Source organism: Diabrotica virgifera, chromosome 8 (assembly GCF_917563875.1).
Source record: "Diabrotica virgifera virgifera chromosome 8, PGI_DIABVI_V3a".
NCBI lineage: Eukaryota > Metazoa > Arthropoda > Insecta > Coleoptera > Chrysomelidae > Diabrotica > Diabrotica virgifera.
Window position 1 is genome coordinate 59280600 of NC_065450.1, and position 18073 is coordinate 59298672.

Below are 18073 nucleotides of genomic sequence, written 5' to 3' on the forward strand. Positions count from 1 at the left end.
AAATGAAAAAATTATTTTGTAATCGTGATATTAGTATTCATCTACTAACTAGAATGTTAAAATGCTATGTATTCAGTACTTTGCTCTACGGTGTTGAGTCATGAACTCTTAAACAGAGGAATATTAAAAACCTTGAAAGCTTTGAGATGTGGTGCTACCGCCGTATACTAAGAATAAGTTGGGTGGATAAAATTACAAATGAAGAAGTAATGCGCAGAATAAATAACGCGCCAGAAGTTCTACTGAATATAAAAAAGAGAAAACTTGAATACTTAGGCCACCTGATTAGGGGACAAAAACTTCTTCTTCTTAAAGTTCCATCTCCTAGCGGAGGTTGGATATCATAATGTCTATGGTCACTTTGTTGGCTGCTGCTCTGAACAGTTGTAATGAACTACAGTTAAACCATTCTCTAAGGTTCCTCAGCCAGGAGATGCGTCTTCTTCCTATGCTTCTTTTTCCTTGGATCCTTCCTTGCATAATAACTCTCAGCAGCTCATATTTCTCTCCTCTGGTAATGTGACCCAAATATTCTAGTTTTCTTGTTTTTATACTGTGCATAATTTCTAACTCTTTATTTAAACGTCGTAGCACTTCAACATTGGTAATCCTTTGAACCCACTGAATTTTCAACATTCTTCTGTAACACCACATTTCGAACGCTACTATTCAAAACACATTCCTACAAAATATAATGCAAGGAAAAATCCAAGGACGAAGAAATCCAGGCCGTAGAAGAATGTCCTGGATGAGAAATTTGAGAGAGTGGTTTGGCTGTACCACTAACGAATTGTTCAAAACAGCAGTAAATAAAATTAGAATTGCCCTAATGATGTCCAATCTCCGATAGGAGAGGCACTCAAAGAAGAAGAAGATGAGAGACTAATAAGTTTCGAAACCGGTAGAGGTGCTTGCTGCACTCTCTGATTGAACTGGAATAATGATGCGGCTGTATTTTCGTTTTGCAACGAAATTGAAAATGGTTATTCATTTTTGATTTATATGTTTACTCTGATTAGAGTACGAAGGGAACCATTCTCGTTGGAACTTTACCGCGCTGAGCAGATGGGACGTGAATTATAAATTGTAAAATTCCCTCATCTTCCTTAGTCTCAGCATCCGTTATAGCTTGCAAATTGTAGAATTCTCGGAGGTGTAACCAGAGAAGGTTCCCATTGTTTTCAGTTTGGTGGGATGTAGAGTAACATTATGTTATTTTATATGCCATTAGAGTGAAAACTTAGTCTCATGTACTATTTAGTTTTATGGTATTTCTAATGTACATTAAAATAATAAATTATATCAATTGTATTTATATTTCAGTGGACTTCTGTGACCATCAGTGCAGTAGCAGCATGTACTTCTTTCCTGACGTTCGTCTTCTCAGTGCTCCACCTGATCGTACTGTCTTCAATGATCTGCGCACCTCCAGACAAACTAGTATCAACCTGCTTGTGCAATGTTAACACCACAAAACTATCCATCCTCACTGACAGCTACCACTACGTGGATCTGAGTTGTTTTGAAGTTGAAACAGCTTTAAAGATTCTGATTATATTCTCGGCTATAGCTAGTTGCTCAGTTTTTCTCTTTGAACTCGTATATTTATATTTACACTGGGTAAATAGGAATATTCACGAGTATTCTAGAGTTCCAATCAATGCGTTACAGATTCACAGGGAGCATAGGTAGCAAATAATATTGTATGTGGTAGAAACAGAGAAACTAAAAATGGTGCTTTGATAATTTCGTTAATTATTACATACAAAAGTATAACATAAACAAGACTGAGATTGAAAAATAATATATTGTTAAATAAATTTTGCTTACTCACTTTAATAATCTGTATACTATACAGATCAATAATTCTAGCTTGTCCTGTCGTATACTCAGAAGAAAAGATTGAAAGAATCACTGCATAGTAGGAATATATAAGGGGGCTTTCTCATGAATTAAAAAACACATATTTTAATTTTTTTTAAACAAGCTGTAATATTTATTAATAAAATTTCTGTTGAGTATATAAGTTTGAATATATAAAAAAATAATGTGTGTGTATTTTGTACGCACGTAAGAACTTATACTTCTATTATTATGATTTCAACGAAATTAATATACGTTAAACAGTTTATTTATATTTTATTTAAATATTAAACTAATTTTAATACTTACTACTTTTCAAAAATTTTTATTAAAACAATACCAAAAATTTAAAAAATAAAAGGATAAAACACACACACGCACATTGAAAAATGCCACAAAAATAATTTCTAAACAATAATTGTTGAAACAATTACAACTAAATACGTATTTTCTGAAAAAAAAATTATATAATAATATACTTACAATCATAAAATGTATAAAAAAATAAAGTTTGTATTGGGGATTGAACCCGCGTACATTGACGCGGTTAGTTTTGAAATTCAAGTATGTATCTTTATATTTTGGCTATGGAGACATATGTATCATGTTGGAAGATAGACCAACTGAACGTTTTAAACTTTTGACAGTTCTGAATTTAACCAAATTAGTTTGATTTTTGTGGAATTGAAATATTAAAATACAACAAAACAGACTAATAAAACAATATTAGATGAATATTGGTAGAAATTTTGTTGGTAATCAAATTATGCAAATCAAAGCATTACATACTAGGTAGGTTTATTTTACATTTTTCAAATAGGTAGCTACGTAATTTTTTATTACGATACTGAAACATTTACAATTACGTACTTACCTGTTGCTTTTAAAAACTATTTAGAAAGTCACTACAATTATAATCTTGCTTTTTTTCTCTGCCCTTTCAACAATAAAAACTAATATACACAACATTTGTTTATACCGACATATTGAACAATTATCGACAGGTCATTGTAATTACCCAATCAGAGAACGTTTAACGTTTCAGCTGTGCCCAGGACCAAAACTTTTGATGAATTCGCGCACATATAAATTTACTCCAAACGCACCTAAAGAAGTATAACTTCAAACATTTTTTCGCGATTTTAATTTCTCTTTACCGCTGTAGATGGCGTCTTATAAAAAATGTGTTTTTTTGCTGTAGAACAAAGACTTTGTGGACCTCCTGTAAAAAATTTCGGATAGTTCAAAATGGATATTCTTACAATATAGACAATAAGTCTATATCGCCGTATTTTTTATTGATTCACCTCTATATAAAAAAGGGGGTAGTGTTTTAAAATTTTAGAGACTTATTGTCTAGTTTTTTATAAATAATCAATCATATTATTAAATAGAAGGTTGATATAGTTTTTTAATTTAACCGGCGATTTCTGGTGAATATTGAGGACCCCACTCATCCAACAATTGCTATAGAAGGTTTGATAAAACTTTTTCTTTTGAATTCGGTTCTCTTTTGACTGTTCGATACTCCTCTTACTCCTACCGGCTTGAGAGACATGGGCTTCATCAACTTAATGGAAATATTCCAAATTAAGTTATTGTAACTTTCGTTACTATTTTGGATACTTCTGCCGATACATCTGTGTAGTATGATTTATATTCTTGTGGGATCGGTACTCACCTGAGGGACTGTAGACGTTCGGATTTAATAAGCGTCTTTTTCTAAAAACAATGTAGACTTTTCAAAGTAACAAGACATTTACTCAACACACACACACTACACATTACTCCTATATATTACTACTACAATTTTAAAATTTTAAATTTAAAAAAACAAAAGTTTTAATTTGTTCCGATTATACGTATTAGGATATGTAAGTCTACAAATTCATCGCTTAAACTGAGCTTTTCAAAGCTGCGGCCCTACTGCGCATTCAAAAACTAGACCCCAGGCCAGAATGGTTGATCTGTAGTAACACATGGCTTTAACATAATAATCAGTTTGACCATAAAGTATTCCATTCGGGTCAATATATTTGACAGCAAGTAAAATAATAAACAAGTACAATTTTAGTGTTGGATTAACAGCTATAAAAAATAAGATGTATTGATATCAAAACATCAACATGTCAATCTGTACACTTTTATTTATGTAAAATATATGTATATTTGGGTATGGTACTGACAATACTTTAATCATATTAGGCAATAAAATGATTGTGTAAAAAATACTTTAAGGGGCGGGGAGTATGGTTTGAAAATTTTGAAATTTTCGATTTTTTATTATTTTAAATTAAGTACATAATTTCAAGTACGATACTCTCTGAAAATTTTCAGAAATATACCGGAAATACGGGTTTAATATCCCTACCTTCGACTAGTTCAACAACTGTTCCCCTTCTTTTTTTTTTAAATTACTCCGCGATTCAAAAACATATTCCATTGGGCATCACTTTACGATTCGTCAGACAAAAATGAAATTAAAAATAAAAGTTTCAAAACCTTAAACTCCTTTTTCTCAAATATGCATTTTTCAAAGGCGGTGGACATTGTAACTCAAAAACTACTTAACCGATCCCCTGAAATTTTGCATAGATTTTCTTTAGATATTTTGTGAGGTAACGCTGTCGGGACATTTTTTATTGTATGCTTTCTTTTTGATTAACAATAACATATGTTGATTTTCACCCTTTATACAAAAAATTTTGTTATTTTGACTTCTGAGTGATAGCAAAAACTCAAAAATCATTAAAACTAAAAAACTGGACAGCGTTACCTCGACAAACTCATAAGCTTAGAAAATATTATTGAATTTTTTGTTTCACATGATTCAATGACGAGTTCTGATGTCCACCGCAAAATCCATTTTTTTGCTGGTGTCAAAATTCTAATACAGTTTCAAAAAAATTCACAAAAATATGCTTAAAATGTTGATTTTAAACCATACCCCCTTAATAATTAAGGTTTAAATGATTTATTATTTATTTTATACACATTATGTAAAATTCATACTTACAAAACATGATGACAAATAAAGCGAGTGAAAAGTTTATTTTCTCAAACTAATAAACAATTTGATATACTTCAAACATTGAATTAAATAATTATTTTTGAGATATTTTGTGGCATAAACGAAAAGTGACAATAAAACTTATATTATTAGTGATTTACATTTTAGAATACAGGTTAGAATTCGTATAATTTCAACTCTACTATACAGGGTGTTCCTTAAGTAATTGTATCAAAAGATAACTTTAAAATATGACGATTTAAGCTAATTTGGTTAAATAATTTGTCATTACTAAGAAAGATAGTGTGTTAGCATTAAATTTATAACTGGAACTTTTTGAGTACGAAAAATTGCTCATCAGGCTTCGAGAATGGTAGGTCGTCGAACGCCAGACATATATTCGATAGGCAGGGAGCCAGCGGAGCACTACTCTTAAGGAAACTTAATTCCTACGTACCTATTTTGACATTAAGCTTATCATTTTTAAAATGAATAACCATTTTCAATTTCGTTGCAACACGAAACTACAGCCGAATTATATCCTAGTTCAATCAGAGAGTGCAGCAAGCACCTCTATCGGTTTCGAAACTTATTAGTCTATCATCAGGAAGCACATATGTTGCTCTCTCTGACCCAACCAGGACAAACCCCGGCGTGCAGTTACGAATCGCAACGAACGAAATGCCAGGAATGCCCTAGCGGCAACTGCTAGCAAAATACTAAGTTTTCAATCTAATAGCACATAAAATAATATTAAAAATATTGCTCTACATCCCATCAGATTAAAAACAATGGGAACCTTCTCTGGTTACACATACGAGGCTTCTAAAATTTGCAAGCCATAACGTATGCTGAGACTAAAGAAGATGAGGGAATTTTACAATTTATAATTCACGTCCCATCTGCTCAGCGCGGTAAAGTTCCAACGAGAATGGTTCCCTTCGTACTCCAATCAGAGGATAGCGGAACTTTGCCGCGCTGAGCAGATGGGACGTGAATTATAAATTGTAAAATTCCCTCATCTTCTTTAGTCTCAGCATCCGTTATGGCTTGCAAATTTTAGAAGCCTCGGAGGTGTAACCAGAGAAGGTTCCCAATGTTTTCAATCTGGTGGGAAGTAGAGTAATATTTTTAATATTATTTTATATGCTATTAAATTGAAAACTTAGTCCTCTGTCTCTTATCATCTTAGTTCAGAATACAATTCAACAAAATTATCTCGCTTTAACTGTCATGTTATTTTGTAAATCCAAATACTCATCTACACAACTGAATCGACTATTCAGTTAAATGATACACCACAGTTTACCAAAGTTTATAAAGCAGATCAATTCGTCCAAAGATTAGTGATATTTTGTACTTATGTATATATTCTTTGGGGCTGTCCATTAATCACGTGAGGCTCGAAGGGGGGGGGGAGTGGTCCATAAAAAATCACGAAATGTGGGTGGTCTTAAACTAAATTATACAAGTAATGTAGGTGGTCTTAAACCTCACCATGTATCACCAAGGGGGAGGGGAGGCTAAAAAATGCCAAAAAAAATCACGTGATTAATGGACGACCCCTTTGTAGTTATAATGATATTTATAAGGTTTTAATGTTATTAAATTTTCGACCGTTACTGCATGATTCTTAAAATTAAAATCTGTGTAAGAAGTCTATGTGTGTATATTTGAGTGTTTTAAGAGTCATAACAAATATCTTTTAATAATTGCATTACGTAAATCATTGAGAGGGCGCAAATATTTTACGACTATCCCTACCTTTTCTTTCTTTGCACGGTAAATTACCTGTAATAAAATTCACTGGTATGGAGATGTAAACATTAGTTGACAATTACAATATTATCATTAACATAGAGAGCTATTTCGTTCAGTTTTTGAATGATTTTGGATAACCGTTGCTTGTATACTCGTTTAAATTATTAATTCAGTTAATTAATAGGATTATTTTTTCGCTAACTATGTATTCAGTGATTACAATAATTTATATACTATACAATAAAAATTAATAATCTAGAAAAGAGAAAAAGTGATTTTAACCCGGCAGCAGTCGCGCCGTTCGAGAAAATCTAACATTTTTTCATTTTCCGTGACAACTTGATGAAAAATTTTGCAACATAACTTTCCACTCGTAAGTGCTTCGAGGAAGATTGTAGTAATGCGTAGGTATTTTTTTTTTAATTAAAAAAATATTTTTTTATTTATTTTTTGTGGAATTTTTGGCTTTGGTGAGAACCAATTAGCTTTAAAATGGTTAGAAATAGATATTTTTAACATAAAAATTTGTTTTAAATTCGTATTTAAATTACTATTGTTAGCTTTAATCTAATCGCGCGACTGCTCCCTGGTTAATAATCTACTTTGCAACGCTTAGATAAATTTTAAACATCTTTAACAACCAAATACTTGGATCACAAAATATACCCTTGTGTATTCTGTGCTTGGATCTTTCATAAAAACAATAAACAATAAATACATTTGTATTAATTTCACGTCTTAAATCAATTATTTATCAAATACACTATTAATATCATTTAATAAACAACTCAAAATATTCCTGAAGCCTTGTAAAATTTCGGGCCAATGTTTTTTAAATGCATTAATTTCTTTATGGAATCCTGAGAAAACGAATAAGTATTTTTGAAAAATTTAAACGCAGAATGAAAGATTACATTACTACCGAGGACCGAGAGTCCCTGAAAACTTCTATGTTCTCTAAAATAAGTTACAGGGTTAAAAATAAGATAAATTTAGTGATATTTTTAATTTCAAATCATCTCGGTAATAATGTAATCTTTCATAAATAATAATAGTCTCTCGTTTTATAAGGCTGACGCGGCTTTTGGATTATAGCAGGGTAGTGTGCTATATCTAGGGCCTACGGTATACAAGGAAGGTAACAGGGCCAGTGCTGCTCTTCAACCGCCTATTATTACCCCTGGTTTTACCCAAGGTATTCAATTTATTCAGGCTGAGTCGACCTGGGATTGACCCGAAATATTGTGATTACGCTCTTAAATGAAACGTTGACATTTTTCACGGTGGGTTTGTTGTATAATACAATGCTTTCCGGGTTTATAGTCAGTGGTTTGGTAATATTTCATTTTGGCGTTTTTCTCAAAGACGACCCGGCAAGTTTCTTCCGCTAACCAGTGGAGGATCTGGAGGAATCCCCCTTCAACAAGGTCCAAAATTAAAGAAAAAAATTAAGGGGTATTTTATCTCAGTATTTTTGCCTACAGCATCTTCAATGGCCAGGCCATGCATTTAGGATGAGGGAAAACAGGCTAGAAAACCGTTGAATTCAATAATGCAGAGGAAGAGGTTGCAGCAATCCATATATTTCGCTCTTCCTCATGATGCGACCGAGGTATTCGTTTTTGGTTGTTTTTATTGTGGTTAATAGCTCTTCTTTTTATATTTTTAATAGAACGTCCTGATTGGTAACTTGGTCGGTATAAGATATCTTCGGGATTCGACGATAACACATTTCTAAAGCCTCAATTTTCTTGCAGGTAGCTTCTGTGAGAGTCCACGACTTAACTCCATATGAAAGATAAAACATTAATACATTGGTTTATTTATTAATGTTTTTATTTTGAGAACGATTTTCGAAGTGGAAATCGAAACGTCAAATAATCTTAATTTTAAAGTAAAATTATGGCTTATTCCCACTAAAAATAGTAAATAACACTGATTGATTTAAATAAATATTATTAAAATATACCTACGCAGTAATAGTCGAACATGTTACTCGAATTTATAATATTGTTTAAAACTTTTGTTAATGATTATTATAATTTATTATTAGGATAAGGTTTTAGGCAATTAGATGAATGATTTTTAAATGAATATGTGAGACTAATCAAAATAATAATTATTCTTGGCATTCGGTTAAGATGTATATGTAATACCCATGTGGCAATAATTTTATTGTTAATTAGCCATTTTGTTATAGATCTGGTAACTGAATTTCTTAAATTAATAATACTAATTGTAACAAATAAACAATTTTATAAATGTTGTTTGATTTATTTCCTATTTAGGTTTTGCTTTTGGATTGTGAACTTCACTTTTATCTCTGTTATAGGGATCATATTCCGATATACAGTGTGATGCAAACTTAGGAGGCCTATAACTTAAAAATTCGAATTTTCCCAGATATGAGGTATACACCGTTAAACGCGTCTGGAGTCATACAAACTTTCGGTTGTTGGCACAATTCGTAGGTGGAAATTTTGAGTACCAAATTGTAGAAAAACCAAAACTTTCAAAGATCAGTTTTGAAGATTTCGGCCATACTGAGCCGTGTGGATGTCCGATTCTGATAACTTAGGCAAATTTTGAAAGCTGAACTCAAGCCCTACCGATTTGGTGTATTTACGGTTTTCCTGACTCTCTTTGAAACTGAGATATATTCACCCAAAAAGTATACCCAGTTGTATCTACCTAGTCCTATAGCTGGCTTATGAGTGGTCAAAAGTCACAAACAACATCGATTCTGAATCGGCCCCAACCCTTTTTTGAAACATAAAAAAAAGAATGTGTGTGTACTTTGTACGCACGTAAGAAGTTATTCTTCTATTATAGGATTTCAACGAAATCAATGTAACAGTTTATTTATATTTTATTTAAATACACTGGGGTGCAAAATTAACCGGTCACCTTAAAAATGGGTCATTTTGATGTCTCGAATTTCCTAAACCTGTTGTCCGATTTAAGAGATTTTTTAATATGGTATAGCCTTATTCTTTAACAATATCGCTGTAATAATATTGTTGCTAAACAGGTAAATTTTCATTATGTACCGAGTGTACCAATGAAACTGTGTTTTTTCTCAAACTTCGCATCACCCTGTGGAATATTCTAGCATGTATAAAATACTCTAATTAAAACCCAACCATAGCCTCATGTTTTTTAACATTCTGTTGTTTGCTAAACAGGTAAATTTTTATTGTATACCGGGTGTACGAATCAAACTGTGTTTCTTTCTCGAAGTTCGCATCACCCTGTGGAATATTCTAGCATTTATAAACTACTGAAATTAAAACTCAACTACAGCATCATGCTTTCTAACATTCTGTTTTTTTATTCATTCGCTTATGTTGGACCATAAAAAAGTTAGGTACTTTAACAATCAGCCATGTTTTTCGTCAATACAGGGTGTTTTAAAATAAGTATGGCAAACTTCAAGGAGTAATTCTACATGAAAAAATAATGACAATTTGCTTTATAAATCTATGTCCGCAAATGCTTCGTTTCTGAGATAGAGGGTGTAGAAATTTTTCTTACAAATTGACGATTTATTTATTGCTTTAAAACCAGTTGAGATATGCAATTTAGTGGGTTTTAAGACGTAGTTATTGTACATTTTTTGACATACAAGTAAGAATTTAATATTCACCATTGACGCGCATGTGGGTAATATGAGACGTACCGTTTATAGAGCAAACTGTCATTATTTCTTCATGCAGAATTATCCCTTAAAGTTTGCCATACTTATTTAAAAACACCCTGTATTGATGAAAATCATGGCTAGTTGTTAAAGTACCTAACTTTTTTATGGTCTAATGTAAGCGAATGAGTCAAAAACCAAAATGTTGAGAAAACATGTGGCTATTGTTGGATTTTAATTTCAGTATTTTATAAATGCTAGAATATTCGACAGGGTGATGCAAACTTTGAAAAAAAAAACACAGTTTGATTGGTACACCCGGTATACAATGAAAATTTACCTGTTTAGCAGCAATACCATTACAGCGATATTGTTAAAGAATAAGGCTATAACATATTAAAAGATCACTTAAATCGGACAACAGGTTTAGGAAATTCGAGACATCAAGAATGACCCATTTTTAAGGTGTCCGGTTAATTTTGCACCCCAGTGTATTAAACTAATTTTAATACTTACTACTTTCCAAAATTTTTTATTAAAACCATACGAAAAATTAAAAAAATAAAAGAATAAAACACACGCAAACACATTGAAAAATGAAATCATGGAAATTATTTCTGAACAATTGTTAAGAAAATTTTAACTAAATACGTATTTTCTCAAAAAAAATATAATAAATATACTTACAATCATAAAATGTATAAAAAAATAAAAATTTGCATTGGGAATTGAACCTGCGTCTATCAGGTTTAGATTATTTTGAACTCGCCCCAGGCAGAATTTAACTACCGAGACATGTGAATGAAATGGAAAGATATACCTAGTAACTAAACGTTTTAAAATTTTTGGAGTTGCTTATTCTGTTAGTTTAATCAAACAAGTTTGATTCTTGTGGAATTAAAATACGACAAAATATAGACTAAAAAAGCAATATATTAGATGGAGATTTTTGTTGGTAATCAAATTATGTAAATCAAAGCATTACCTACTAGCTAGGTAGGTACATTTTCCAAGTAGGTATTTACCTAATTTGTAATTTTTTATTACAATACTGAAACATTTACAATAAGGTACGTACCTGTTGCTTTTAAAAACTATTTAAAAAGTCACTACAATTATGAACTTGCTTTTTGTCACTGTCCTCACAACAATAAAAACTAATATACACAACATTTTGTTTATCCAGAATCTTCATTTGAACAATTATTGACAGATGATTTTAACACCCAATTAGATCCCTCATAACGTTTTATACCATACTGTCGGTGTGCGCATGCGCCCAGCAAAATAAAAATTTACCCTCGTGCCTAAAGAAGTATAACTTCAAAAATTCAGATCGGTGTAACTTTTCCCTTTTTTACATAAAAATTGATAAAATGGTATTGCTGATTTTCAAAATTAGACCTGGTTGACCAATACTATCCAGAAGCAGCAGGGGTCGGAATTACCTTTTCATTTTTGGGGACGAGAACGAAAAATAGACCCAAAACGGGGAGGGCCGTAAATCCCACACCCTTGGAGCAAAATGGATGGCTGACACAGGCCCGGATTAAGAATATTGAGGCCCCTAGGCAAACCATGCTATAAGGCCCCTAAAGATAACTCCTTGGCGTTAGCTTTCACCTTTCTCTTTGTGAAGACAGAGAAATCGACTCAACCACCCACATGCTTTGTGGAATAGTCATATGATACTTTGAGGTATCTCTAAATTTCATCCATTGTCAGGATTTGATATATATTTTAATGTAAGACTTTTAGTCTACATTTTAAGGGTTTTAACCCATGTATTTTTGGTGGCTTAGCATGTAGAGCTTGCTTAGAACACTGATGATGCTCTCTTTAGAGCGAAAACGTTCTGTTTTTTAATGAAGCCCTTTATTGGGGTTTTAAATAAATATACCTTTTACACAGAAGAGATTGTTTCTTCAATTTTTTTAAGTAGTAGTATTGGGCTTCCTTAATTTCTTCAACAATTGTATTCAAAACGTGTTTTCCCATTATTTCTATTACTTCTTCACAGATCTTTGAAGATAAGTAAATGAGAGCTTAAAAAAGGATCGTACTCTACAAGTAGTTCTAAAATGTCTGAGTAGTTATTATTTTGTGAATCAAGGATCTTTGTATGACCTCTAAACGCTAATCCGAGAGAAGATAGAAACTTAACCACAGAGACTACTCTTTTCAGAACTTGAATTTCAAGTACAGCAAAGAGCTGTTAATTCGACCACGAAGGCGCTGCCTGTCAACGATTGTTTTCATTTTAACACATGATCGGTGAGCTTGACTTTCTTCATGTGACTTCATTATTACTCTGGGCTAATTAGCAAAATTCATGGAAAAGTTATTTACCAGCAATTTTATTGCTGGAATCGAATTATAAGATCCTATATATTAATAATATAGGTATGCAAAGTCCGCAGATAGTGTGCTACTTTTTTTATAAACAAAATGGCGCCGACAAATCGTATTTTTTTTCAATTATTGCTCTATAAATCCGAAGATTTTAACTTTACAACAAAAACACCCAAATAAAAATTCACCGCAATTAAATTCTGCATAGAGATATGTTTTTCACGATTTGCTCCGACGAAAATTTTCCTCGGAAAATGCGGGTTTTCCTAACAAAAATTATAATTTTCAGATAAAGTTTTAGGTAAGTAATTATTAAACAATAATTAAATAACTTAGTGACATTAAAGCTTTCTTGGTATAGATTGTAATTCCAGAAGCCGGTGAAAATTAAACGAATATTTTAGCAACAATTCAATTGTTAATTAACAATTTACGATCGCAATAATAACCAAAATAATCATGATACATTGATCAAACTTATAAAGATTATAAAGATGAGATGCTTATTTAATATTTTATCGACAAAATATAAATTTTTCGTTTTTTTGCATAATCTTTAAATTTTGAAAAAAAAAAATAGTTATAATACGCTGGTCTAATTAGTAAAGTACAAAGAAAGGTTATTTACCAGCAATTTTATTGCTTTAATCGAATTATAAGATCCTATATATTATTAATATAGGTATGCAAAGTCCACAGATAGTGTGCTACTTTCTTTATAAGCAAAATGGCGCCGACAAATCGTATTTTTTTCAATTATTGCTCTATAACTCCGAAGATTTTAAATTTACACCAAAAACACTCAAATAAAAATTCACCCCAATTTAATTCTACATAGAGGCATGTTTTTCCCGATTTGCTGCGACGAAAATTTTCCTCGGAAAATGTGGGTTTTCCCAACAAAATCTCGAATTTTCAAATAAATTTTTTGGGCCAGTAATTATTTATTAATAATTATATAGCTTGGTGTAATAAAAGCTTTCTTGGTATAGATTATAAATTCAGAAGCCGGTGAAAATGAAACGAATATTTTAGCAACAATTCAATTGTTAATTAACAATTTACAGTCGCAATAACAACCAAAATAATCATGAGACATTGATCAAACTTAGAAAGATTATAAAGGTGTGATGCCTATTTAATATTTTGTCGACAAAATATAAATTTTTAAATTTTTTGCATAATCTTTAAATGTTTAAAAAAAAAATTGTTATAAACAAATTAACATTTCTTAGAAATTATTTCTTATATTATAATTTTAAAAAATACCGAAAATGCGTATTTCATAGGTCTTGAAAATGAATGTTTTAAAAATTTTTTCCAACCATTTGCAAAAAAGTTATGAAACAGCAAAATAAATATACGATTTCTCCATTGTTTATAATTTGTTTTAATTGTTTCAAAGCTTAAAAGTGAGTCTATGGTACAATCTAATTACTCACAAAGAATGTCAAAAATTAGTGCAATGGTTATATTTTAATCAAAGATTAAAAATACTTTTTTTTGTAATTTTTAGCGCGAAAGTAGGCTTGATACAGAGCCGGAGATAAAATGTTCACTCGAAGCGACTGACACGCTTAAACTCGCGCGAGTTGTGCATGTGGGCGGGTAGTTACGGTACTGTATTATTCTACTTTCGCACCTGTAAATTACAAAAAAATATATTTATAATCTTTAATTAAAATATAACTATTAAACTGATAATCGATATTTTTTTATAAATAATTAGCTTGTACTTTAAACTCACTTCTACGCTTTGAAAAAATTAAAAAAATTATAAACACCGTAGTAATCGTATGTTTACTTTGCTGTTTCATAACTTTTTTGCAAATGGTTGCAAAAAAGTTTTAAAGCATTCATTTTCAAGATATTTGAAATACGCATTTTAGCTATTTTTTAAAATTATAATATAATAAAAGCTTTCTGAGAAACGTTAATTTGTTTATAACTATTTTTTTTAACATTTAAAGATTATGCAAAAAAATAAAAAATTTATATTTTGTCGACAAAATGTTAAATAGGCATCTCATCTTTATAAGATTTCAAAGTTTAATCAGTGTATCATAATTATTTTGGTTATTATTGCGACCGTAAATTATTAATTAACAATTGAATTGTTGCTAAAATATTCGTTTAATTTTCACCAGCTTCTGGAACAATAATCTAAACCAAGAAGGCTTTTAAGTCACCAAACTATTTAATTATTGGTAAATAATTACTTATCTAAAACTTTATTTGAAAATTAAAGATTTTGTTGGGAAAACTCGCATTTTCCGAGGAAAATTTTCGTCGGAGCAGATCAGGAAAAACACGTCTCTATGCAGAATTTAATGGCGGTGAATTTTTATTTGGGTGTTTTTGTTGTAAAGTTAAAATCTTCGAAGTTATAGAGCAATAATTGAAAAAAACACGATTTTCGGGAGCCATTTTGTTTATAAAAAAAGTAGCACACTATCTGAAGACTTTGCATACCTATATTATTAATATATAGGATCTTATAATTCGATTCCAGCAATAAAATTGCTGGTACAATAAAATTGCTGGTAAATAACTTTTCCCAAAAATGGCCTATTCTCCGATAATCAGCCCAGACTATATATGAGAAGTATTTTTCCAATCCGAATATCCTGTTGTGAAGTAACCAAACTAAGAAGAAATAAGAGGCTACGCTGGAAACCCAAGCCTTTCGCTAGAGCGAAAGGCTTGGGTAGTGGAGGAGAAGGTAGGGAGGGGGCGCTGACTCATTTGTTCCTTTTGCTCTTACTACTTTTCTAAGAAATCGTGCGGACTGACAGGTAGTAGTTTCTTCTACCAAACGGCATTAATTAGCGACTTATTCTCACAACATAGGATTTCTATGTGAACAAAAGTATACATTCTAATCAGGGCCGCGTTTAGGTCAATTGACGCCCTAGGCAATTCTCTAGTAGCCGCCCTTCAAGCATGTACCATTTTTGCCAAAACAAAATTGCAAGCAGATTTTTTTATTTAAATAAGAATACATAAAAATTGTCATTCCAGTTCGATCAAATCAGATTTCTTTCTTGATTTTTCTTTGGAAAAATCATCTATAATGTCGTCATAATTTATCGCCTTTGTTACGTCACTTTCTATGGACAAAATCGACAAATTGTTAAGAAGTTCTTGCGTCATACTTGATCGGAAATTATTTTCATGACTATTTTCCATTCCTGACATTTTCGAAAATGATCAGCGGACACGTTGGTTGACAACTGGGAGGCACAAATAAATGCGCAAAGTAATACATATCAAAATTTGGGAAAATATCTTTCAATCCCCTCTTCTTTAAATATTTAGATATATCAATTATTGGTGATCGGTGATTTTATTGTGGTATCCAAATTACCCTTTAAGTGAATGCATTCATGTATGAATGATGTAGGTATCTATTAGTGCAGTCAGTGAGGGTATTTTACTCCGAATTCCATCCTACTGCATCAATTTACTTGATATTTTCACTGAAAGTAGGTAATAGCTCAAGAAACAAAGTCTACCCTATATCCTATGGCGTTTTTTAACTTAGGGATGGTTCCAACCCGTTCTCGGGGGTGGAAATTTTTTTTATCAAACTAACACCGGAAGTGACCAGAGAACCTAATTCTAAGCAAAAACTGTTTTATAAATTTTTTTGAAATTTGCCATTTTCATTGAAAAATGACACTTTTCGGAGACTGTTATTTGGGAATACCATAAAAATTGTGCATCTAACGAAAAAAACTACATTTTTGTAGTTTATGAAAAATCAAAGAGATTCATTTTTTCACAAATCTTCTAGTTTTAATAAAAAAAAGAGATGGTAGGTGAAAAAAGATTTTTTTGCTGCATGCTCAAATCAGTGTATTCAACTTAAAATAACAGAGAAATGGTCGATTTCAGGGGTATAATGCTACGAATACCTTTTGTAGTGCTTGAAAAGACTTTTAAAACGAGAACTGTTAAATGTCGGTTACATTCAAACTAAGCGAGATATGGCGCAAAAAACTTATGACTAATGTATTTTAAGGAAAAATGAGTATAAAATAAGAAAAAGTATATATAAATATAGAAAAAAAAAAGTATATTTAACCCTTTATCCACCAGAATTTACATGCATCGTTTTCCTTCTACAATACCTTCTACTATAGTATTATTTCTACATTCAAAAAGTTGGACGGGTTTAAAATGAATGGTTTTTGAAAAGAATAAGATCAAATTATAGAGCACATTTTTAAATTTCCTTAAAAATCTTCCTTTTTCTTAATGCAGTTCGAAAGTGATAAGAGATACGTAAAAAATACCTTACAAAAATGTAGGTTTTCTTTTAGATAACAATTTTATTTTCCTTTCATTACTGTATCTCATTATCATTTTCGAGTTACATGGAGAAAAAGGAAGATTTTTTAAAAAAATTTAAAAATGCTCTCTATAATTTGATCTTATTTTTTTCAAAAACCATACATTTGAAACCCGTCCAACTTGTTGAACATAGAAATAATACTATAGTAAAAGGTATTTTAAAAGCAAAACGATGCATTTAAATCTGGTGGATGAGGGGTTAAAATATACATACTTCGCATTTTATCTTAAAATTAATTAGTCATCCTTTTTTGTTGCACCATATCTCGCTTAGTTTGAATGTAATCGAAATTTAACATTGCGGTCGTTTTAAAGGTCTTTCCAGGCAGTACTTACAAAAGATATTAATAGCATTGTACCCTTAAAATCGAAGTTGAACACACCGATTTGAGCATGCACAAAAAAAATGTCTTTCCGCTTAACATATCTCTTTTTATGTTATCACTAGAACACTTATGAAGGAACGAATTTCTTTGATTTTCATAAGCTACAAAAATTTTTTATACAGTTTTTTTCGTTAGATACATAATTTTTAAGGTATTCGCAAAAAGCCATCCGAAAAGGCGACATTTTTCAGTGAAAATGGCAAATTTTCAACCACGAATAACCCAAAAGGATTGAGTTTAAAAAAATTAAAGAACAGTGCGCCCGCCGCCTTTGCGGTGCTGAAGAAGTCCCCATAAATCCCTAAATTTACAACTTCTGTTCTTTTTGAATGAATTTGTCTTCTAGAAATGAATGTCCACTTATATTCCATTGATGGATGTACGATGTACTTAAATGTTATTCGATTTCAATTTTTATATACAAATATTTTTTGTACAGTATCTTTGCCGCCCTCTCATAATTTGCCGCCCTAGGCAACTGCCTATATTGCCTAATGGATAAAGCAGCCCTGATTCTAATGTAGTTTTATACGTTCACCACCACTTTTATGGTATTTGAATTTTTCAACACAATATGACATAAATAGTTTTTATTTTTAATTCTAATTATTGTTTCGTTTTGGGCCTGCGAGGTCCCCTTCTGGGCCGAGGCCCCTAGGAAACTGCCTACTTTGCCTAATGGTTAATCCGGCACTGAGCTGACATATG

At 31.3% G+C, this 18073-nt stretch overlaps 1 protein-coding gene across 1 annotated transcript in view; it reads left to right on the forward strand.

The window, feature by feature from the left end:
• LOC126889295 (uncharacterized) overlaps nt 1-8896 on the forward strand; it is a 73162-nt gene extending 64266 nt beyond the window's left edge. Inside the window, exon 5 of the mRNA XM_050657426.1 lies at nt 1324-8896. Within this exon, the coding sequence (XP_050513383.1) occupies nt 1324-1692 (369 nt within the window). The 3' untranslated portion in view covers nt 1693-8896. The remainder of the gene's footprint in view (nt 1-1323) is intronic.
• The last annotated feature ends 9177 nt before the right edge of the window (nt 8897-18073 follow it).